Source organism: Ovis canadensis, chromosome 4 (genome assembly GCF_042477335.2).
Source record: "Ovis canadensis isolate MfBH-ARS-UI-01 breed Bighorn chromosome 4, ARS-UI_OviCan_v2, whole genome shotgun sequence".
In the NCBI taxonomy this organism is placed as follows: Eukaryota; Metazoa; Chordata; class Mammalia; order Artiodactyla; family Bovidae; genus Ovis; species Ovis canadensis.
Genome location: NC_091248.1, coordinates 129,691,239 through 129,713,943, shown reverse-complemented (window position 1 = coordinate 129,713,943; position 22,705 = coordinate 129,691,239). Strand labels below are relative to the sequence as shown.

At 39.3% G+C, this 22,705-nt stretch overlaps 1 protein-coding gene across 15 annotated transcripts in view; it reads left to right on the top strand.

Moving 5' to 3' along the window:
• Window positions 1-22,705, top strand: part of KMT2C (lysine methyltransferase 2C) — a 256,929-nt gene that overhangs the window by 161,771 nt on the left and 72,453 nt on the right. For all 15 annotated transcript variants that reach the window (XR_011256794.1, XM_069588764.1, XM_069588770.1 and 12 more), the window contains 9 exons: window positions 6,349-6,468; window positions 8,901-9,017; window positions 14,185-14,286; window positions 14,568-14,672; window positions 17,559-17,740; window positions 17,965-18,129; window positions 19,084-19,193; window positions 19,730-19,795; window positions 20,721-20,933. Coding sequence is in view for 14 of the 15 variants with exons in the window: in XM_069588764.1 (XP_069444865.1) it covers window positions 6,349-6,468; window positions 8,901-9,017; window positions 14,185-14,286; window positions 14,568-14,672; window positions 17,559-17,740; window positions 17,965-18,129; window positions 19,084-19,193; window positions 19,730-19,795; window positions 20,721-20,933 (1,180 nt within the window). In the remaining variant the exon portion in view is untranslated. The remainder of the gene's footprint in view (window positions 1-6,348; window positions 6,469-8,900; window positions 9,018-14,184; window positions 14,287-14,567; window positions 14,673-17,558; window positions 17,741-17,964; window positions 18,130-19,083; window positions 19,194-19,729; window positions 19,796-20,720; window positions 20,934-22,705) is intronic.

Below are 22,705 nucleotides of genomic sequence, written 5' to 3'. Positions count from 1 at the left end.
TCTCTTTTTGTATTACTTTATGAGAAAATATTTAACAAAAACACATGACTGTGATCTGCTTCAGGTGCTCATGTGCTAATTGCTTTCATGGTAATACTGGAAGTTTCTATTGAATCTCCTGTGAAATGTTTTTAGACACATTTGATTGAAGTATTAAATGTTTAAAGAAAGCTTCATAAAGAAAACTTAAGTACTTCTAAATGTACTTTGATAAATTTATAAGAATTTTTTCATTTTATCTTTCCACCATTTTTTTTTGTTGCTGACATATAAGTGTGGAGGCTTAGGGATTTACACAGGTTTGAAGACTGACAGCTACTGAGAGAGTCTCATACAGAAGGTGAAATTTCTTCAGCAGAGGAGGTTTTCAAAAATAATACTTCATTAGATCATAACCACTTGGCCATTATGTTGCAAACTTAATTTCTTATTTTCATCAATTTAAGTAGTTTATTAAGAACCTTAGAATTTTATAATATGCTGCTGTATTGCAATAGCATTTTAAATGAAGTGTTTCAAATTAACATATCAGTTTCATAATGTATTCTTGTGAGAGCAAACCAGGCCTCCAGTGGTGAGCTGTAGAGGATTGTAGTTTTGTTAACAGTTAATTATAAGTAAGCAATCCCTCCCCTCTCTCTTTCTCTTCCCCTCCTCTCTGCCCTCCCTCACTTCTTTCCTTTCTTCTCTTTCTTAAATTTCTGGTTTCTAAATGTAAACCTTTTAGTAAGAAGCACTGTTGGCATTTAGGGGGCAGGGGGCAGTTTTGCTATTAAAAGACAGGTCGGTAAATCATATCATCCAAATAAAGATTCAATTCTTGATAAATTATTTCATAGCCAACTTTTAACTAAAATTTAAAATACTACTGATATATATAATGATAATTCATTAAAAGAAATTACCCTAGTAGTTATAATTGTTTGTTCTTGATTACTTATGAGTTAAATCTTCATGCTGATACTTTGTCTTAGAACCTATTAAAAAAGTTTCATTAGTAAGTAGATAAATGTTCTTTATTCTTCATGAGGAATAAAATACGTAGAGTAGATGCCAACAATGATTTTTTTCACATATCTTCTAAATACTACACCACATTTTATAAAAATGACTTCTAAGAACCCTATTTAGTATCATTTGTATATATTTGTAGTATAATTAATTGATACTAGGAAAGATTATTATAAATTCACATGAACATTTCTGTAGTGCAGTTGTTTGGCTTCAAAGCCTTATTCTTTGATTCCTGTACGTGGACACCAAGCAAGTTAGGTTGTAAACTCTCTTGATTTCTTCATCCATAAAACTACATCAGTTGCTTATTAGAATTTAATGATAATATATATAAAGCACCTGACACATAGCAAACATGTCTGCCCTGTTTTCTGGATTTGCAGAATAATGCAGGTATCACGTGAAAATGGAGACTTGAGAAGGATGTGATATTTATGTGTTAAATGTAGTTCTGCAGAGGTGGTCCTGAAACCCAACACGTTGACTCATAACTATTTCTAAAGAAACGTGCCAGTGAAAATAACTGCAGGCCTGACCGAGTCAAACACTGGCCACAGGAAATGCAAAAGGGTAGCAGGTTTTCAAGTTCAAAGCTGCCTAATGGCTGCACACGTTTTAGAACTGAACTGCTATTTAATTATTCTGTGTGTGTGTGAGATGCGTAGTAGAGGGGCCCACAGGTGCTGTGGGGAAGCAGGCAGCAGGAGGAAGAGCTCCGCTCAGGCTCAGGCGTGCTTTCTAGGAGGAATGACCAGACCCCTGCTGCCCACGGTGTGCCTGCAGACTAGCAATATCAATGTCACCTCGGAGTCTGTTACTCTGAATTTCAGGCCTCACCTTTGCTTGAGTGGAAATGTTAACTCTAAGAAGAACCCCATGCAGCCTCAAGTCCAAGAAGCACTGCTCTAAACCACTGAGAGACTAGTTTTCATCCCCCAAAGCGTCTTGCCCTTTGGGGTGTCAAGCTACAAGATGTACAGATTAGAAGTACGCATCCCTGTCAGTTTTCTTGTGCCTGTTGGATTTTTTAAGCCATTACCAAAATGACAGCTAGCACCAGCCAAGTTTGCTTTCTTAAATTACGTAAGGCTAAAACTGGCAACAGCTATTTCTCTACTTTATATAGTATATATCTTATCAAATCACTCTCAGGACTAAGCTTTTCCTATTTGATGTTGAACTCAGTTTTGTATATGACTTGCTTATGTTAAAAGAATCCTGTAAGTCATAAAAACGAATTGTTTCTGTAATGGCTGTAATGTACATGAGTGAATGTGTGTCCCAGAAAGACAAATTATGAGCACTTATGTCTTCAGTTTCTCTTACTGGTTGCCCTCCTTTCTCCTCTCTCTCCACCGTCCTCCCTTTCTCTAAATCAAACTCACCTGTTAACAGCAATCTTGGTTTGCGTAGTGTGTTAGGAGAGGGTACACTTGAGATTGACTTAGGCGTGGATTTCCCCAGAAGATGCGAACATTCTCTGACCACACTTGAAGCTGATAGAGTCCACGAGGGTCCTCTTGGACTCCAGCCCTGAGGCTGATCTCACTTCACAGCCAGCGGCAGGATTTGATTTCCAACAAAGTTGCTCGCAGTAGCCTACCCTCCCCCAGTCCTTATTGTTCCCACTTCCTCTTCCTTGAAACAGGAACAGCTGTGTAATTTACTAAATTGAGAAATTTACCTGAGAGATTGGCCTCAGCAGAAAGGAAAATACCAACATCAAACAGTAATTATTGTTGGAACCTAATTCAGTCTGTGCAGAGTAGTATTTTTAAAGTTTCTGTGGCATTTGAGATCAAGTTCGTTGTATTCATATTTAGCTCTCTTTGTAACTTGAATTCTCCTGACCTCCTTTTAACCCTCTTGTTTCTAGTTGAGTTTGTAGATAGATTTAAGAGTCACAGTGCGTGGGATATGTTGGTAAGTTTTTAACAGGTGAAGAAATCTTAAGATTCTGGGCTACCACCAATGGAGTTAGTGTTTCATATTGTAGTACAGTGTTTATGGATGCATTTTGAATATATATGTGCAAAAAGGCGATGTAGAAAATAGATGTTCAATAGTGCTGAACAGAATGCCTACTTAGCTTAGCAGTGAGCAAAAATAGTGTGCCTACCCTCAAGCTTATGGCTATAGATAAATACAGGTAAAATCAGGCGTAAAAATGGGATAAACCACATTGCAGTAGATGGGGAAGCTGACCTTTTCTGAGTGGTCTGTGTAAACGCTTTTTGATCACAACCGAGATCTGAAGGATAATTTATAACTGAAGTTGATAATTAAGGCAGTTTCTAGTTTTAAGGTCTCAGGTATATATTAGGTAATTTCTTCTTTGTCAAAATATCTAAGAGTAATCATAATTTTTCTTCATCTTCTATAAAATTGCATGGGCTCTACTTTCCAATGCTTTTTGATAACATACTTGTTAAAGTTTGTAATGTAATTACCCATGCTTTTTAGTATAAGTTTTTCATAGCAGTTGAAAACGGCATCTAAGCAGTCTTCATCTGTAGAGCCCTTCATTTCCTTCATCCGTGTTATGTGGTGTGAATGCTTTTTGAAATGAGATACAACTATAGCATCAAACTAAGTTTTAAATTATGATGAAATAATATTATTTTAGAGTATGACCTTTTATGGTATATTGTAAGAACTGTCTACTGATGTAATAACATTAAATGATCTACCAAAAGGAATTTAAGATGTGCAACACTAGCCAGATCTCCTCAGAGAAGAATATTGAGTGGATATATTAAGAGAACTCACTCTAGATATCTCTTGCCCCAACTCTACCTCTGAATAATTTAAGACCCCGTGTTGTGTTCATTGTGAGGATGCTTCAGGTGTGGTGAGGGAGACCATAGTTGACTGGAGAGCTAGGGAAAGGCCTCTCTGAGGAGGACGAGGTGAGGCCGTATCCGAAGAGCCGGAAGACGCCGGCCATGGGGGGGTTGGGGTCGCTGTGAGGCAGGAGGTCCCCGCCAGGGAGGAGATCCGATCGGGCGGATCGGCGGCCCAGATGAGATCGAAGAGAGGCAGTGGGAAAGGTTTGATTTTCAGTGTCCCGGGCACTGTCAGAAGGTGTAGGAAAGGTTTGGAGTGTCTTGCTTGGTCGGGTTTACAGCTTTTGGGAGTCCGTCTGATTGCCAAAATCAGAAAGATTGGTGTGGAGAAAGGCTTGAGAAGGACACACAGACCCAGGAGAGCTTGGATGTGGTGCTGGCCATGGGGGCGCAGGGAAGCAGGACGGTCAGGGCTGGCTGGAGATCAAGCGGCTGAAGGTCCCGATGGTTCGGCTCGGAGGAGTGGTGGGGGAGGCCTGAAGCGGCAGAGGAGAGCGCTGAGGGAAGAGAACAGGTCTCGTGGCTACCTGATTTCTGACTCAGCCGGGGTCCATGTGTAAGGGCGGAGAGATGGGGAGATGGGACTTGTGAAGGGAGAGAGGTTAGACGTGGTGACTGGAGAGGTTTAGGGTCACCAGACAGAGATGCTGAGAGGGAAGCAGAAAATCGTAATGACTTGGAGCTTTCAGAGCATGACTGCCCTGGCGGCTCACGTGGTGAAGAGTCCGCCTGCAATGCAGGAGCCCCGGGCACAATCCCTGGGTCCAGAAGATCCCCTGGGGAGGAAATGGCACCCCACTCCAGTCTTCTTGCCTGGAGAATTCCATGGACAGAGGAGCCTGGCGGGCTACAGTCCATGGGGTCGCAAAGAGTCAGACATGACTAAGCGCCTGATGCTTTAATTTTCAGAACATTCTAGAAACAGAAATGAGAATTTGGGGAACAGCAGCATCCAAGATGGTGTTTACAGCCCTCATTATAGATAAATACCATTGAGAACAAAACCAGAGAGAGGAGAGTGGTCCAGGCTTCCGAGTCAAGTGGAAGGAGGAAGGTGCCTTGGAGGCCGGGATGGGTCAGTGAGGGGAGCGAAGGAGCCCGGCAGAACTACACCTGTTTGTTGAGAGTTGGAGTAAAATTACAGGAGAAATTGCTTTCAGCAGCGCAGAGGCTGCAGAAGACCCTGGATGCAGCAGGAAGGAGGCCAGGTGTGGCTCGAGATGCAGGATGATCCCTTAGTGGGACAGCGACGTGTCTGTGAAGCCAGTGTAGCTGTTAGCTGAGCCAAGGGGAGGTTAATTAAAGCGAAGCCAGGCTCCCTGTGTGGTCCTTCTCAAAATACTGTTACTTCATTAACAGTCTCCTCCCCAAAGGATAGTCAAGTTCTTACTTCTGGTTGATTATTTAAATTCCCTGATGGTATTTTAATGTGATTAATAGGCAACTACTTGTTAGTTTGTTAGTATTCTAGAAACCTGGTAAGTAACATGTTTTTTGTCTTTACTTTTAATCATTTAATTTGGTAAAACCGTAGCATGCATTGTTGAATTATCTAATTCAAAATAGGTTCTTTATTATTTGACATTTGTTTTGTGTTTTTCTTTTAAAATGTTACCTTTGTGGAGTAAACATTTTTCTTTTTGCTGCTTCCTCATCAGATCAGTCCAGGTTATTTCTGAATGTAATTATTTAGAAGCAAAATGTGTTAGTTTTATTTTAACTATTTTGATAAGTATTATTTCTCGTATAAATAATCAGATAGTTCAGGTATTTTAAATTTGCAAATTTAGGGCAATTTGCTTTAACAATTTGCTGCTTTTCGAATTAGTTCCTTGGATGTAATATAAGTATAATAATCCCCTAAATAAAAATGAAAACCAAAGTCCACAACTAGTGGGCACTGAAGGAACAGTAATTAAATGGTAGGATTATAATGGTGTTTACATCTTATGGTTACAAACTGACTTTCCAGATTTTACAGTGAATGTGTCTGTTGGTGGCTGATGTTTCTGATTGCATTTTTTGGCCTACTGTTCCGGTGGTTTATAGCAAGAAGTATACATAACATTCTTTAAGTTTACTCATTTCCCCTTGCTGGCAGAGTGATAGTCGTTAGAAAAGAGTAATGCCCAAATGGTTTCTTATAGTTTTAATATTTAAAGTTTGATTGACATTTATTTATATCTTCGTGCTATAATTGCTGTTCGGAAGTCAATGTTGATGTTGCATAAACCTTAAATTAATATGCTTTATTGTACTGATGTTTCAACCAGAATATAACATTTAATGTAAATTGTAGCTGCAAACATTTAAACATAAAGTCACTGTTAAGTGATAAGCTTACTTTCCTTACTTCCTTGAAGCAATTTGTCCTAAGTTTCCATACGTCTGCATTTGTTTTTGCTGTTCTAAAATTCCTTAGTTGCTGGCTTTGACCTTTTACGTTGCGGAGTTTTATACATCTATTTTCTCACCTGCCATATCCTAGGGGGCTTGGAGTACCCATAATACAGTGAGCCCACCTTCCTGGTCCCCAGACATTTCAGAAGGTCGGGAAATTTTTAAACCCAGGCAGCTTCCTGGCAGTGCCATTTGGAGCATCAAAGTGGTAAATAAAACTGCATTTACATTCATATGTCATTTCTTTCTGGTTGGTTTTGTCCGAATAGAAGTTAAGAATTAAATTTTTCTATTTTCCAGAGCCACTTTTTACATCTAAAATTTTTAATATGAAGAAGCAACATGCTTGCCTTTAGAAACCTGGACTAGGAGGAAATTAAATTGCCATTTTACTTGACTGATCTTAAGTGTAAATTTCTAATACCTTTTTAATGTTTCCTTTTATAATTAGCAGTATTTTTTCTGTTGGGGGAAATCCTTGTCCCATAGGCTATAAAGTAGTTAAGGACTCGTTCATAATATAAAATTTTGTTGCTCAGAAAAGAACAAAAGAAAAACTACATTAATGTTTTATATATAATTGGAAAAGAAATAGCAGAATTGCGGCAGATTTCATTATCTGTTAATAAAAATTATAGAAACTTTTTCATACCTTTGGTGGATAATTCTGCTAGTCCTTGACTGTAAGTTAAGCAATCTGATGCATTTTGAAGGGTGAAAAATTAATTTGAAAAAAATGTTAATCATCTGAAAAGTTAAAACGTTACTGACTAGAGAAGACAGTATTTCATCTTCTTTATTTAATATAATTATAGAATAATGGTTTTTAATTTAGAATAAGGATTTCAGAGGAGTTCTAGATTCTGCTTTCTTATTTTCTGTCACTATTAGAAGAACTAGTTTTCAGCTCACTCAGATACCAATGCAAGGTATTGAGAATGTAAACATCTTTTTAAGAGCTTAGAAGTCTTGCTTGGCCATTTTGAAGCGTAGAGCACTCATTTTCTACTTTTTCTTACCTGTGTCATTGGGTGCTGAGGAAAAATGAGTTGAGGGATTACTGTAGTCTTGATTCAATCACTGACTTGTAAAAAGTCTTTTATACCGATTAAGAAACAAAGACTATCCAGTCCAACCCTACCCTGTGTCTTGTTCTGAGAAGCTTGATATTTGAAGGAGAGGAGCTTAAGAGGATAAAGAGAGACAGATGGAAAACTGGAAGCTGGCTGTACTTACTAAGATGAAGGGAAAAAAGACCCCCTTCCCGTTTGTTCCTGTGTGTCTTCCTTACGCTCACAATGTAGGCATAATTTATGTGCTTGGAAACCATTCTGCTGAGGAGGTAATGAGCTCAGTATTTCAAACTATGGAAAGTGAGATCCATTAAAGATATGGCATGTTATTTCACTTGTGAGGGGAAAAAAATCAGGATTTTCCTGAGCATTTTAGTAATCTTAAATATATGTAAGTAGGTGTGTAGATGCCAGGTTTTTTTCAGATAGTAATAACTCTGAGAATAAGAAAATCATAAAAACAAATAACCTCAGTACTTATTTGTTAAGACATCAGGAAATTCAACATGTTTTTCCAAAGATTTTTTTCTTGTATTAGATAAAAATTCAGATAAATTATTTCTATAGATGAAAATTCAGATAAATTATTTCTACTTCAAGTATTTATTATCTCATTGATTTAAAGCAAGCCTTTTACTTTCATCAGATTTTGAACGATTAAAGGAAATTGACAATTTTAATGACAAAAAATTACTACTGTACACTTAAAAATTATTTTTGACGCATTGCAGCAGTACAGAGTATTGGTTAACAATGTAGACACTGGAGCCAGACTTGCCAGCTATATGACTTGGGCAAGTTACTTAACCATTTTATTCCTCAGGGTAGGTGCGTGCTCAATTGCTTCAGTCGTATTGGACTCTTGGGCTGGACTGTAGCCCACCAGGCTCCTTTGTCAGTGGTATTTTCCAGGCAAGAATATTGGAGTGGGTTGCTATGTCCTCGTCCAGGGGATATTCCCAACCCAGTAATCAAACCCAGGTCTCTTGAGTCTCCTGCATTGGCAGGCAGATTTTTTATCACTAGCATCTCCCGAAAGCCCATATTCCTCAGTGTCCTTATCTCTAACATGGGGATAATAAGATAGTAGTGACCATATGAGATTGTTGAGAGGAACAAGTGCTTCGAGCAGTACGTAGTGAGTACTCAGTGTGTCTTAACTCTTAGTATACTCATAAGAAGCCAGCCAGAGAGAGTCCTTCCCTACACTTGCTCTGTATGTGATAAAATTAGTTACACATGAAAGTACGTGGTTAGAGGTGTGTCTGTTCTAGCCACCTTGGATGTAAGGTTAGGAAATGGAAATACAGTGACAGGGGTTTACTGATGCAGGGCATTCACAGTGACAGACCCATCTTTGATTTTTAAGGTTGCAGATGTTTAGGTCGTAGAACACGTATTGGAAGATGCAAATGATAAGCCTGGTCCCTTAATAGCTATCATTCGATTGGAAGAAAAGAAGCAAGTGTATTTGTGTAACATTTCATATGATGGTTTATCTCACATTTGGATGTAAAATTCTTCTGAGCCTTTACAGAATGCTGACTTTTCCGTATCTGTTGTGTAGGGCCGGGGGTCTGGATTTCCAGGAAAGCGGAGGCCTCGCGGTGCAGGACTGTCTGGACGAGGCGGCCGAGGCAGATCAAAACTGAAGAGTGGAATGGGGGCAGTCGTGTTACCTGGGGTAAGGCCTGCTGCCTTCACATTCGCTGTAGTCCTTAATGTGTCGGCTGATGCTGATACTCTCACTTATGCCAGGTTACTCAATGGACGTGAGTTGAGCAAGCTCCGGGAGTCGGTGATGGACAGGGAGGCCTAGTGTGCTGCAGTCCATGGGGTTGCAAAGAGTCGGACACGACTGAGTGACTGAACTGAACTTTAGATGCTGAGAGTCACATAAATAGGCTAAAGTCACCTCAAATTTGCGTATTTGCTCATTTCTGACTATGCTGGGTCTTTGTTGCTTTTCTCTGTGTGGGGCAGGCAAGTAGGGGCTGCCCTCTGGCTGTGGTGCAGGAGCTGTCGTTGCAGTCTCTTCTCTCACTGCGGAGCATGGGCTCTGGGGCGCAGACTCAGTGGTTGTGGCAGGCGGGCTTGGTTGCCCCGCAGCATGAGGGATCGTCCTGGATCAGGGATCGAACCCGTGTCTCCTGCATTGGCAGGCGGACCCTACCACTGAGCCAGCTTTCTTTTTAAACCTCTGACGAAGTTTCTATTTCCTGCCTTCTCATGCCTTTTTTCTTTTCCTCCCTTCCTCTTTGACTCTGACCTTTCTGTGCCAACCCTTCCCAAAATCCAGTATGCAATATATTTGCTCTTCTATTAAAAAAAAAAATTCCCTTCATATTCTTGAGTTTATATGAAGAATTTAATTATGTGGGCACTTTAAGTTTTTGACTGTAGTAGTTCTCAGTGTTGTAATGTTGTTTACAGAAGAAATTAGGGATGTTGTAGGTTAGTGTGGGCTCAAAATGTTGGAGATTTTGACTGTCTTTTAATTTGAATTTCAGGTGGGTAAATATTTGCTCACTGGCACATTAGAAGGCTTTACTTAAATGTGTTGAAAAAAATCACGTTTGGCAAATAATGGCAAACATTTCATGCAGTGACTTTACTATTTTACTGATAACCTGTTTTTCAGTTTCCAGTTGTCATTTTAAGTTCAGGAGACAGGTAGAATTATTCAGTTTTCCTACTAAAGAAGTAAAGAAACCTGGATTCTGGTCCTTTATTAAAAAAGCAAATTCCTCCTTCCCTGTTTTCTCCCTCCCTTCCCCCGCCCCCAAATTGGTAGACTTACTGAAATAAAATTTATATAAAAGAAGGTACAGATATCTGAAGTGTACAGCTGTGTAGGTTTTGACATATGGTTGCACCCGTGAAACCCACACTGCAATTAAGAGCATCCTCAACCCCAGAATTCCTTTGTGCTGCCCCAAAGACCCTTGTTTTCCTTCTGGCCTCACCCCTGGGTAGTGCCTGATCTGATTTCCATTGCTGTTGATTAGTTTGCATTTTCTGAAGTTGATAAGTGAAATCATACTGAATATTCTCTTTTTGATGTGACTTATTTCACTCAGCATACTTATTTTGATATTAATTCATGCTCTTGTATGTTAACAGTGCGTTCTGTTTTGTTGCTGAAAAGTGTTACATAGTATGGGTGTGCCACAGTTTGTCTGTTCACCTATTTAGGAACGTTAAGTTCATGTCCATTTTTTTGTCTCTTAGAAATAAGTATGCTCTAAACTTTTATATCTCAGTTCGTATGTGGACTTTTTTTTTTTCCCTCATGGATAATCACGTAGAGATGGAATGCTGGATATATGGTAGGTATAGGCTTAGCTCTTTAAGGAAAGGCTAGTTTTCACCTTGGGTGTGACATGTTATATTTGTAAGACTGTACAAGGCTCCATTTCTTCCGCCTACTCACCTACATTTGGTGTGGCCAGTCATCTTAATTTTAGCCACTGGAACAGGCATGTTAATAGTGTCCTCTTTGCGCTTCCCTAGGGACTCCTGATGTTCATCAGCTTTTTAGGTGCTAATGTGCTGTCTGTATATCTTCTTTCATAAAGTCGCTCTTCAGATTTTTAATATATTAAAAATAAATTGAGTAGGTTTTTTTTTTTAAATTTACTGAGTTGAGATTTCTATATTCTGGAAACAAGCTCTTTATCATATATATGATTTGCAGTCTGTCTTTGCATGTTCTTAACTGTGTCTTTTGAAGAGCAGATGATTTAATTTTGATAGAGTCCAATTTATTGATATTTTCCCCCTTTGGATTGTGCTTTCTGGTGCTGAGAAATATTTATGTAATCCAGGGTCACAAAGATGCTCTGCTTTCTTTTAGAAAGGTATTGCACTTAGATCTGTGATCCAATTTGAGTTTTTTAACTATAATATGAGTAAGGATGAAAGTTCTTTTTCTTTCACATGCCATGAATGGCCAGTTGTCTGAGCGCTGTTTCTCTGAATTGCCTTTCGTCATTCTTAAGCATTTGTTCAGGCCGGCGCTGCACTGCTGTGGCTACTTCTACTTTACAACTGCTCTTGAAATCAGACAGTCTTTGTCTTCGGATTTCCTACTTTTCAAAGTTGTTTTGGCTATTCTAAATCCCTTGTACTTCTATATTAATTTTAGTGTTAGCTTGTCAGTGCCTATAAAATAAACCTGCTAAACCTGGGTTTGTGTTCAAAATATAGATTAACTTGGGAAAAATTGACATTTTAACCATATTGAGTTTTTGAATCCATGAACACCAGTATTTCCATTTCTTTAGTTTCTTTCAGTAATGTTTAGTTTAACAGACAGGTTGAACAGACACTGTTTATCAGATTTATCTCTATCATATTTTTATGCTGTTGTTAATGGTAGTGTTGTCTTAATTTCAGATTGTTTTTGTCAGTTGCTAGTATTTAGAAATACTGCTTATTTTTGTGTATTGCTTGTGTATACAGTAAGGTTGTGTATACTATAACCATTTCAAACTCCCTTATTCTAATTGCTTATTTGTAGAATCCATGGGATTTTCTACATAAATGATCATGTTGTCTGCAAAGACAGAGATAAACTTTGTCTTTGTTTTTAATCTAGAGTCCTTTTATGTCTGTGTTTTATTGAATTTGCGATAACTTTCAGTACAGTTGGAATAGAAGTGATGAGCTTAAGTAATCTTATTTTTGACCATGAGGAGAAAGCAGATAGTTTTTCATAATTAAGTATGGTGTTTAGTTTTAATAGACATCCCAAATAAGTTTGAGGAGATTCTTTTCTATTCATACTGTGATATTTTTTGAATCAGGAGTAGATGTCAGAAAATAGATTCTGTCAGTTTTTTGGGTTTTGTTGTTTTTTTTTTTTGCATTTGTAGAGACGATCATGTAGCTTGTTTGTTGATAAGGGAGTTACAACAGTTGTTTTTTATCAGCTATCTTTCCTCAATTTAAAAATTTTAAACATAAATAGATCAGAGTGTTTCTATTGCTGCTACCTCCTGAGTCCTAATTCTCTCACTTTCACCTGATTTGGGCATTTACATTTTAGGCTGATTCATATGAGATTGCCAGCATTGAGCCGCCTTTGACTGGCAGAACCAGCAACCCCTTATGCTTGAGCCTGTGATGTGTGTCCACAGCCGTTTTGCTGTGTTTGATGCCATGGGGCTGCAGCTTGTGTAGTTGTCTGCAGCTTATTTTTCAACTCAGCAGTGTAGTGTGATGGCTTTCTATATGGAAATCCACACAGCTTTCCACCTTGCTATTTTTTAAAATACTGCATAATTCTTCATAAGGTTGGATTTTTTGTAGTTTCAGTCATTCCCTCGTGCTGACTTGACTAATTGGGTTGTTTACACTTTTCCCTTCTTATCTTTAGGCCTTTGTGGCTGCAAATTGTTTTTATTGTTGACACTGTGAAACAGTAGAAATGTCCGTGAAAACTGCGTTTAAACTCATGTATATTGAAAAAATTTATTACTGTGACATATTTCTTCTATTTAGTTACTCTTTTGTCAGTCATTTATCAAGAGCAATAATTCTATTTTTACTTTGTGTTTCAGCTCAATTCTTCCACACTAGATTGTAAGCTTTTAAAGCAAACAGGGTATATAATTTTGGCATTGGTTTTCTTATCTTCTTTTTTTAACATCCAATTCAGAGCTTTTTTCATGATAAGCACTGTGGAAATAATTATTAACAAGCCAGTGTGTACCTAGTTGATTTGGTCAAATTTAACTAAGTCCATAACTTAATGACTGTGGTTGATAATCCTTTGGCTAATACTGAAATTTTGACAAGTTACTCAAAATGATTATATTCTGAAGCATTGCTGCCCCAAAAGAAATATGTGACCTATGAGGTGCTAAGATATTAGTTGCTCGGTCATGTCCAACTCTTTGTAACCCCATGGACTGTAGCCCACCAGGCTCCTCTGTCCATGGGATTCTCCAGTCAAGAATACTGGAATGGGTAACCATTCCGTTTTCCAGGGAATCTTCTTGACTTAGGGATTGAACCCTGGTCTCTTGCATTGCAGGCAGATTCTTTACCAGCTGAGCCACCAGGGAAGCCCCGTGTGACCTATATATGCAACTTATAACTTTCTAGGGAATTTCCTAGAGGTCCATTGGTTAGGATTCCACCCTGACTCACTGCCAAGGGGCCTGGGTTCAGTCCCTTGTTGGGGAAATAAGATCTAGCAAGCCATGCAGCTTGGCCAAAACGTACCCTCTACCTACTAAAACAAAAAAGCCTTTCTAGTAGCTACATCAAAAAAAAAAGGAACAATGAAATTTAATTTTAATATATACTTTTTGATTCATTATGTTCAAAATAAAATCATATCAACATGTAATTTATAAAACACACAAAATTATTTATGAGCTATATCTACATTATTTTTTGTTTGTTACTAAGTCTTTAAAATCTGATGTGTATTTTGTATTTATATCTTTATACATCTCAGTCTGGAGTGCACCCATTGCCGGCTTCAAGAGTCACTGAAATAGAATGATACATACATATGTGTGTGTTTGTGTATGTGTACACATAAATAATACACTCTTTGTTTCTTGATTAGAATTTCTGGTTAATCAAGTCTTTGTAAAGACAGATTTGTTTTCTCATTACTTCCTGATCTGTGAAACTTGTAGCTCTATAAAGAAACAAGTGAATAAAAAATGCCACACTTTATAATAGTATCTTGGCAATAATAGTCTAATTTAGAATTGTTAGTGTGATCTCTGGAAAAAGTTACATTTTAAATATGAATCTTCTTAAACTTTCCAACCAGGTATAATACAGGTGAGAAGTATGACTTCACATTTTGTGTATTTTGCTTTTTATAGGTGTCTGCTGCAGATATTTCATCAAATAAGGATGAAGAAGAAAACTCTATGCACAATACAGTTGTGTTGTTTTCTAGTAGTGACAAGTTCACTCTGCATCAGGTTTGAACTAAATTATTCGTCCCCCACTTTTGCATTCCTCCTTGTCCGTTTCTAATTCTTCTCAGTTGCACTGACATTGGTGCGACTGATATTGGATCGGCCAAAAGATTTGTTAGGTTTTTCCATAGCATCTTACGGGAACAAATTTTTTGGCCAACTGATTATTTAGCTCTAGAGCTATATCAATGAAGAAAGTGATTTATACGAATTGTAAAATTAGCATGTTAGCATATTCTTAGTTTGGTCTTGGATTTAAAATGTTATTGTGTTCTTAATTTCAGGATATGTGTGTAGTTTGTGGCAGTTTTGGCCAAGGAGCAGAGGGAAGATTACTTGCCTGTTCTCAGTGTGGTCAGTGTTACCATCCATACTGTGTCAGTATTAAGGTAAATACACTTAAATATAAATATTAAGATTTGAACTGAGTAGTATCGTGCTAACTCCAGTTGATATAATTAATCAATTATTGTTTGTTAGGATTATTATACATCTGTGACAATATTTAAGTATATACTTTAAATATTGCCTTTAAAGTGTTGCCTCAAGAAACTCCTACAGATCTATGATCTTAATTTGTGGTAATTATCCTGCTTTGCCTTGAAAAAGTATAACAACAAATGCATACATTTAATTTTAAAAGATACTTTATACTATTTTTTGGTAAGGCATGAAGTTGATTCATTCTGTCTATTGATCATAAAAGTTGTGTACTAGAATATGTAGTAAAAACTCGTTATTTCACCCTGCTCACTCTCCACTTTCACCAAACCCTCATTCGTATGCAAAAGGACATTTTCTTTTACCTGAATCAGTGGGTTGATAGTTTTCATCAAATTTGGAGCACATGTTATGGTTCACCAACCTACTCTCCAACTTCCACCCTCCACTTCACACCCTCACAAGTTCTTAAAAAGTTTATAATTGTCTGCTGCTTCTATCATACATGTCACATTATGTTAACTATTTCTTCTCCTAAATAGGATATGTTTCCACCCTTTTTTAGCATCTAGTAATCTTTGATTGCACATGGACATTGTGCATTGTGTTAGCATATTGTTGAAAGTCTGGATTTGGTTCCTTTAAAAAAAGGATTGAGTTGTTGTGCAGGCAGTTGTTTGAACCTTTTGAAACTTCTTTTTAAGCTTTAAGGTGAGTCCACAGAGCCTTCTCTCTGGGGTGGCCCGTCTCAAACTTTAAGAACTCTTTGTTGTTGTTCAGTCACTGTGTTGTGTCCAATTCTTGGTGACCTCATGAACTGCAGCTCACCAGGCTTCCCAAATCCTTCATTATCTCCCAGAGTTTGCTCAAACTCATGTCCATTGAGTTGGTGATGCTATCTGACCGTATCATCCTCTGCTGTCCCCTTGTCCTTTTCTGCCTTCAATTTTTCCCAGCATCAGGGGCTTTTCCAGTGAGTCGACTCTTTGCATCAGGTGACTAAAGTATTGGAGCTTCAGCTTCAATCCTTCCAGTGAATATTCAGGGTTGATTTTCTTTAGGATTGACTGGTTTTTTATCTCTTTGCTAAAGAGACTTGAGAGTCGAAGGGACTCTCAAGAATCTTCTCCAGCACCACAGTTTGAAAGCATCAATTCTTTGGCGCTCAGCCTTCTTTATTGTCCAACTCTCACATCCGTACATGACTACTGGAAAAACCATGCCTTTAATTATATGCACCTTTGTCAGCAATGTGATGTCTTTGCTTTTTAATATGCTGTCTAGGTTTGTCATAGCTTTCCTTCCCAGTAGCACATGTCTTTTAATTTAATGTTGGCTATGACTCCATAAATGTTCACTGGAGACCTAAATAGTATAAGTTCAGTTTGTTTTTTGTGGAGTTTTTTATAGCAAGAAGAAAATAATGATTGATGATTTTCCATTAGTTTTTGTTGTTTGTTTTTACTCTAGAAGTATGATAGCACATTGTTTGTTGTTTTTGCTGTAGAAGTATGATAGCACATTTCTTCAGCAAGTACCTGTTTTTCTGGGAAAGGCCCACCCCTTCTATACTCTGTTATTCTCTGTTCTGAGCTGGGCTGGAACCTTCTGGGTCTGTTGCTCAGTTCTCATCCTTAATATCTCTGGGCTGACGTCGGGTTCATTGCCTTGAGGATCCCATGTCTTCCTTTTTCTTGGTATACACCCTCACTTCGTTCCTCATAGCACTAACTTCTTTAGAGAGAGTACCCAGGAGCTGAAGTTGGAGTCTTTGTATGTCTAAAAGGCTTTTCAGTTTAACACTTAATTGCTGGTTTAGCTGGGTTAAGGATTGGAAAGTGTTTTCCTGTAGAATGGAAAACTGTTAGTCTGTTTCAGGATCTGAAGTTAGAAAGTTTGGTGCTATTTTGACAGTTCATTTATTTCACTTTTTTTTCCTCCCATGTAGCTTCCTCATGGTCTGAATTTTTATTGTCTATCTTGATCACTTGCTATACTATTATTACACAGATTCTTTGTTGTCCTTTTTATACGTAGACTCTAGTCTTACTAGATTTTTTCAGTTGATTCCAGATTCTTAATATTACATAATGTGGCTGCTTTGAGGAATTGAGGTTCTCAAACTTTTCTACTAACGTAGACCCTTGAAGGAAAGGAGAATAAAGAGAGGAGAGAATGTGAACTTTAAAGGTCCTAGGTTCATAGCCTAAAATCTTCCAAAACCATGAAATCACCTTGGGAATTCATGTTATACCTTAAGAGTTTTGCATTTTTAATGTTGATTTTAATATACAAGTCCTTACATGATGTGCACAACTTTTAGAATCATGAATGCATGAAATGTCGTAGATTGAAACCGTATCAATACATTTTCAAGTCCTATATTAAAAATCATGGGGTGACTTCCCTGGTGGTCCACTGGCTAAAACTCCACACTCCCAGTGCAGGGGACCCGGGTTGGATTCCTGGTCAGGAAACTTAAGTTTCACAAGCAACTGAAAGCTCACATGCTGCAACTAAAGATCCTGTCACCGCCAAATAAATAGTAATAAAAGAAAAAACTCTGGGATAATTTACTAGATTTCTTTAAAATCCATAAACTCCAGAGCACACTAGCTATATAAACTGAGGCATGAAAATGTCAGTTACTGTACCCACTAGGCAGACTCTTGAAAGCGCAGGCAGGCTCACTGGGCCACAGTGTGTTTGCGCCTGGCCCTCTCCTGCTCCTGGGCGTGGGAGCACCGTATCCACTTGTAGGGTGTACTTGATCCTCTGTGTGTGAGGCGCAGGCTAATGTTTGAATCACAACGGCTTGGTGGTTTCCTTTGCAGATCACTAAAGTGGTTCTGAGCAAGGGCTGGCGGTGCCTTGAGTGCACCGTGTGTGAGGCCTGTGGGAAGGCGACGGACCCAGGACGGCTCCTGCTGTGCGACGACTGTGACATAAGCTACCACACCTACTGCCTCGACCCTCCCCTGCAGACCGTCCCCAAAGGAGGCTGGAAGTGCAAATGGTACCCTGGGACTTTGGTTTCCTCATTAGGCGTTTAAGTTCAGAACTGAGCCACGTCGTTGTAGTTTCCTCAGATTAGCTACATCTGCTTAATTGTGTGATAGGCGTTAACGACGGTGGGCCTGCATTGAGTGCCTCCCCCGTGCTGTCCGCATGTGGCTCTGAGTCTCAGCCGCGCCGTCGCTCGGGTGCGTCGGGCTGAGGCCTGTGGGTGTTGGGTTGCAGGTGTGTGTGGTGCAGACACTGTGGAGCTACGTCCGCAGGCCCGAGAGGCGAGTGGCAGAACAACTACACCCAGTGCGCCCCCTGCGCCAGCTTGTCCGCCTGCCCCGTCTGCCACCGGAGCTACCGGGAGGAGGACCTGATCCTGCAGTGCAGGCAGTGTGACAGGTACTGCGCTCTCCTGTCTCCCCTCTAATACAGCAAAATAAAATTGCAAAAGAAGTCTTCTTCTCTCTTAAATTTAAGAAGTTAAGATTTTTCCTTTCCAGATTTTTTTAGTTGGCTAGAAACTGAAGTTTTCTTTTCCATACTCTCAGTTCCAGGCTTAGCATGCTTCACTTGGTGTTTGCTGAGGGCTGATTGCAGCGGCCTGTTGCTGTGCTGTGTCAGCACTGCTCGCAGAGTGTTGGTCAGCGTAGCATCTCGTCAGTAGCGTAGGATTCTCAGGACTCTGCCTACCAGTTCTTTGTTGTAAGGCAGAATGACAGCTTTCATTTCCCACTGACCGTTCCCTTCCGTGAGCTCTGTCCACCTCACAGGAGACGCGTCACCTGGAGCCCATGTGTGCTCCACCACGCACAGTCTTGTCTGTTCCTTTCTGCTTGCCCTGACCAGCTTCCTTTGTGGCGCAGACCGTAAAGAATCTGCCCGCAATGCACGAGACCCAGGTTCAGTCCTTGGGGTGGGAAGATCCCCTGGAGAAGGGCATGGCCACCCACTCCAGTATGCTTGCCTGGAGAATTCCACAGACAGAGGAACCTGGCGGATTACAGTCCGTGGGGTGGCAGAGAGTCGGATGTGACTGAACGACTGACATTTTCACTTTGAGCCAACGTCCTGGCTGTCTGTGATAGATTACAAAGTGATTGTCCAATCCTCCTCAAATGAATTGCTTCTGCTTCTTTCCTGGTACTTGTTCCCTTTCCTTTTTTCTTTCACCTCTGATGGTTTTTGTGAGCTAGCAAGGGGTGGTTAGGGGAGAGAGAAACGGGGGCTGGATGGAAGGAGCATGTGAGACTTAGGGGCTTCATGGTTTCAGGCTGTTAGCTACTGTTGCAGTTTTTAAAAGGAAACCATCCTTAGTGTATTCTTTTTTCAAAAATACAAATGTGGACTTTCTAGGTGGATGCATGCAGTTTGTCAGAACTTCAGTACTGAAGAGGAAGTGGAGAATGTAGCAGACATTGGTTTCGATTGTAGCCTGTGCAGACCCTATATGCCCACATCAAATGGTAAGATGATCTGAGTGGTGAGTCTCCTCTCTCGTACAGCTCGCCTGTGCTTGTCGTCCTGAACCAGCGAGTGGGCTCAACGCTGCTCCTTTTTCTCTTTCTGTGAAGCTGTTATTTGGAAAGCGTTTTATGAAAAATGTTACTTTTTGTTTTAAATTAACTCTTATTACCTCAACTTAATATATTAAAACAATCTACTTGCATAAGGGAAGTAAATTAAGAATGTATTTTAGCTCTAAGATGTAAGTGTAGCTTTCAAGACTCATAATTTTGTATTATTAGGCATACGTAGAAACCCAGTACATCGATCCTTTTTTTTGACGTCAGTTCTTTATCAGTTTTTCTTCTGTGTGGTGTGTATTTCCTCCACCGTTTCTCCCTGTTGTTTTGTTGTTTTCAAGACAGCTTTTAAATCTGCTTAGTATTCAAGCATTTATTTCACTTAAATGGGTGCAGCAGTAGAAACTGTAGCCATATGTAAATCTTTAAATTTTAAATTTTTTGAAAAAATTATGAGTTTTTTTTTTTAATTTCAGTGCCTTCCTCAGACTGCTGTGAATCTTCACTTGTAGCACAAATTGTCACAAAAGCGAAAGAACTAGGTAAAATCTGAAATGCTTTCCTTGACTGCAAAGAAACGCTTGATTTTTATGTAATTGACTTGTTACATGACTCCTGCCTTAATCATTCTCAGTGTAAAATCCCTGATGTTGATAATCATTTCTCTAATAATATACAAAATGCCTGTCTTTTCCAGTTTTAGTGTGACAGTATTCCTACAAATCTCAGCAAATTGGCAGTGAAAATAACCACTTTTGAAATAACTGCTAACTACATACTTGCTTTGATACATTATTGTGTTTAGTTAAACAATGAAGCTTAGTTAGCAAACAGAGATCTCTTCAGAATTTATTCTTCTTCTGTAATAGATCAGCCTAGAATAGTGATTAACAGGATACTCTTAAGCTGTCATTCTTTTGCATAGTTCTATTTGATTTCATTTGATACAAAAACATTTGGATAGCACAGAAATTGTTCTAATGAGCAGCAGCTTTGTACACTTCAAATTTTGCAGGATTTCTGGTTATTTACTACCTCTCCTTGTAGGTAATTATACTGATCCTTTGATTTCCAAATGGGCTTCTGGAGTATTCTTATTTCTCTTGTGTAAATTCATCCTCACCCTTTACACTGAAAGGCTACTCTAGGAAAAAACTCATGCTTGAGTGGCTGAAGCACTGCTTTTTAGCTTCAGTGCTTGCTTTTTAAATTCCTATATTGATACATGAAGATAGAAATGCCAGGAAGACCATTTTTAAAAAAATTTTACAAGATGTCTGTCTATAATTCAAGGAAGTTTGGCCAACTATTACTTTTAATTGAATACTGCTAATTGTGCATTTCATAGGTAATTTGTTTATAGAAGTCACATTGCCTTGACATGGGCCTTATTGGACAGTAATCAACTTATCAATAAAAATTAAGAGGAGAATTTTAATTTGTTTCCTTGGGATATTGTTATTTTAGATCCACCCAAGACCTACACCCAGGATGGTGTGTGTTTGACGGAATCAGGGATGACTCAGTTACAGAGCCTAACGGTTACTGTTCCAAGAAGAAAACGGTCAAAACCAAAGTTGAAGTTGAAGATCATAAATCAGAATAGTGTGGCTGTCCTTCAGACCCCTCCAGACATCCAGTCAGAGCATTCCAGGGACGGCGAAATGGACGATAGTCGAGGTAATACTTAACAAATTTTCCATGGAATACATTTGCAAAAAACTAAAAGAGCTTTTAAAGGATGTGATTTACCCAAGGGTAAATCCTGCTGGGGGCTTCCCAGGTGGCTCAGAGGTAAAGAATCTGTCTGCTAATGCAGGAGATACAGGTTCGATCCCTGGGTCCAAAAGATTCCCTGGAGGAGGAAATAGCTGCTTACTCTAGTATTCTTGCCTGGGTGATCCCACGGACACAGGAGCCTGGCGGGATACAAACTGAGTTTGCAGAGAGTCGGACATGACTTATCCACTAAAGAGCAACAAAATCCTGCTGACTTAGAGGATAACCCTTGATGTGACCCTGTCCGAAGAGAGTGGTCATCTTGCATCTTGCCTTTTTGGGTTCTCTTCCTTTCATGTATCCTTATAGAATAAACTTATAAGAATTTCCAGGAGCATTGTATGTTTGAAGATCACAAATCTGAAAATTTAGGATTTGCTAGATGGCAGTGAAAACCTTCACAGATGGATGTGAGCTTAGATTCCATAGCTAAGTTCAAGTAGAACCCCATCCATGCATTCTAGAAATGAAAAACCATCATTTTTTCAAGTGTAAGCTTGTATTCACAGATGGTTATTATAAAACATCTGTTTGTAAACATTTTCTTGGTTAAAATACATATATTTTATTTTAGCTAAATTCTTGTGATGAAAAAGTAACTTTGAGTGAAAGTTGCTCGTGTACGACTCTTTGCAACCCAATGACTGTATAGTCCGTGGAATTCTCCTGGTCAGAATACTAGAGTGGGTAGCCTTTCCCTTCTCCAGGGGATCTTCCCAACCCAGGGATTGAACCCAGGTCTCCCACATTGCAGGCAGATTCTTTACCAGCTGAACCATCAGGGAAGCCCATTAAATTCAGTATGAGGTTTGTTTTTGCTTGTCTCTAAAGAAGTTCACCATTGGCTTATCTTTAGAGAGTGGTTGTTTCTTTTCAGGTGATTCAAAAATAAAGAATTCATTTCCCAGTACTCATCATTTACCGGTACTTAGTGAGTGCCTGCTGTGTACCAGTTGTTGGAAGTCCTGTCAGTAAACAAAGCAGATAAACTTCTCTGCTCATGGAACTTCCATTTTAATATTAGAAAAAAAGGATCATTAAAAATATATGACAGCACAAGTTGATAAAAATGTGTTTGGCAAGTGCTGTTGAGAGGAATTGGGAATGCAGACAGTGGGGGTGAGGACTCGGATGACCTGACCCGCTTTTATCTGAGAAAAGAGAATGCCAGTGCAGAGACCCTGGGTGGGGAGCGCCGGCATGTTTGCTGTGCGTCCAGCAGGGTGAGCAGAAGGGCAGAGGGCAGCGATGAGAGCAGAGGTGTAAAGAGAGGGGGGTGACTCGGTAGGTCCCCTAGGACTGCAGAGTATTGCCTAAGGAGTCACTGTGAATGGAAGGGGAGGTTGTCGGAGGCTTCTGATGAGAAGGGACGCATGAGCTTATTTAGATTTTTAAAAGAGCACTCTGCTGCAGTGTGAACAGTTTTAAGCACAAGAGCTGTGGCAGGTAGTTTAGGCAGGAGGCTGTTGCAGTTGTCAGATGAGAGATTCTCGTGGCTTAGAGTGGGTCTGTGTGTGCTCCTGTTTATCCTGATATTTCTTATGCAGTAGTGTGGTTTTGGGTCTGTGTGGTTGGAAGAAAAGCGTTCTGATGCTTCTGTGTAAGATTTCCCCCCAAGACCTGCACCCAGGATGTCCCTTTTCATGTACTGTGGAACAGAATTGCATTTTGAA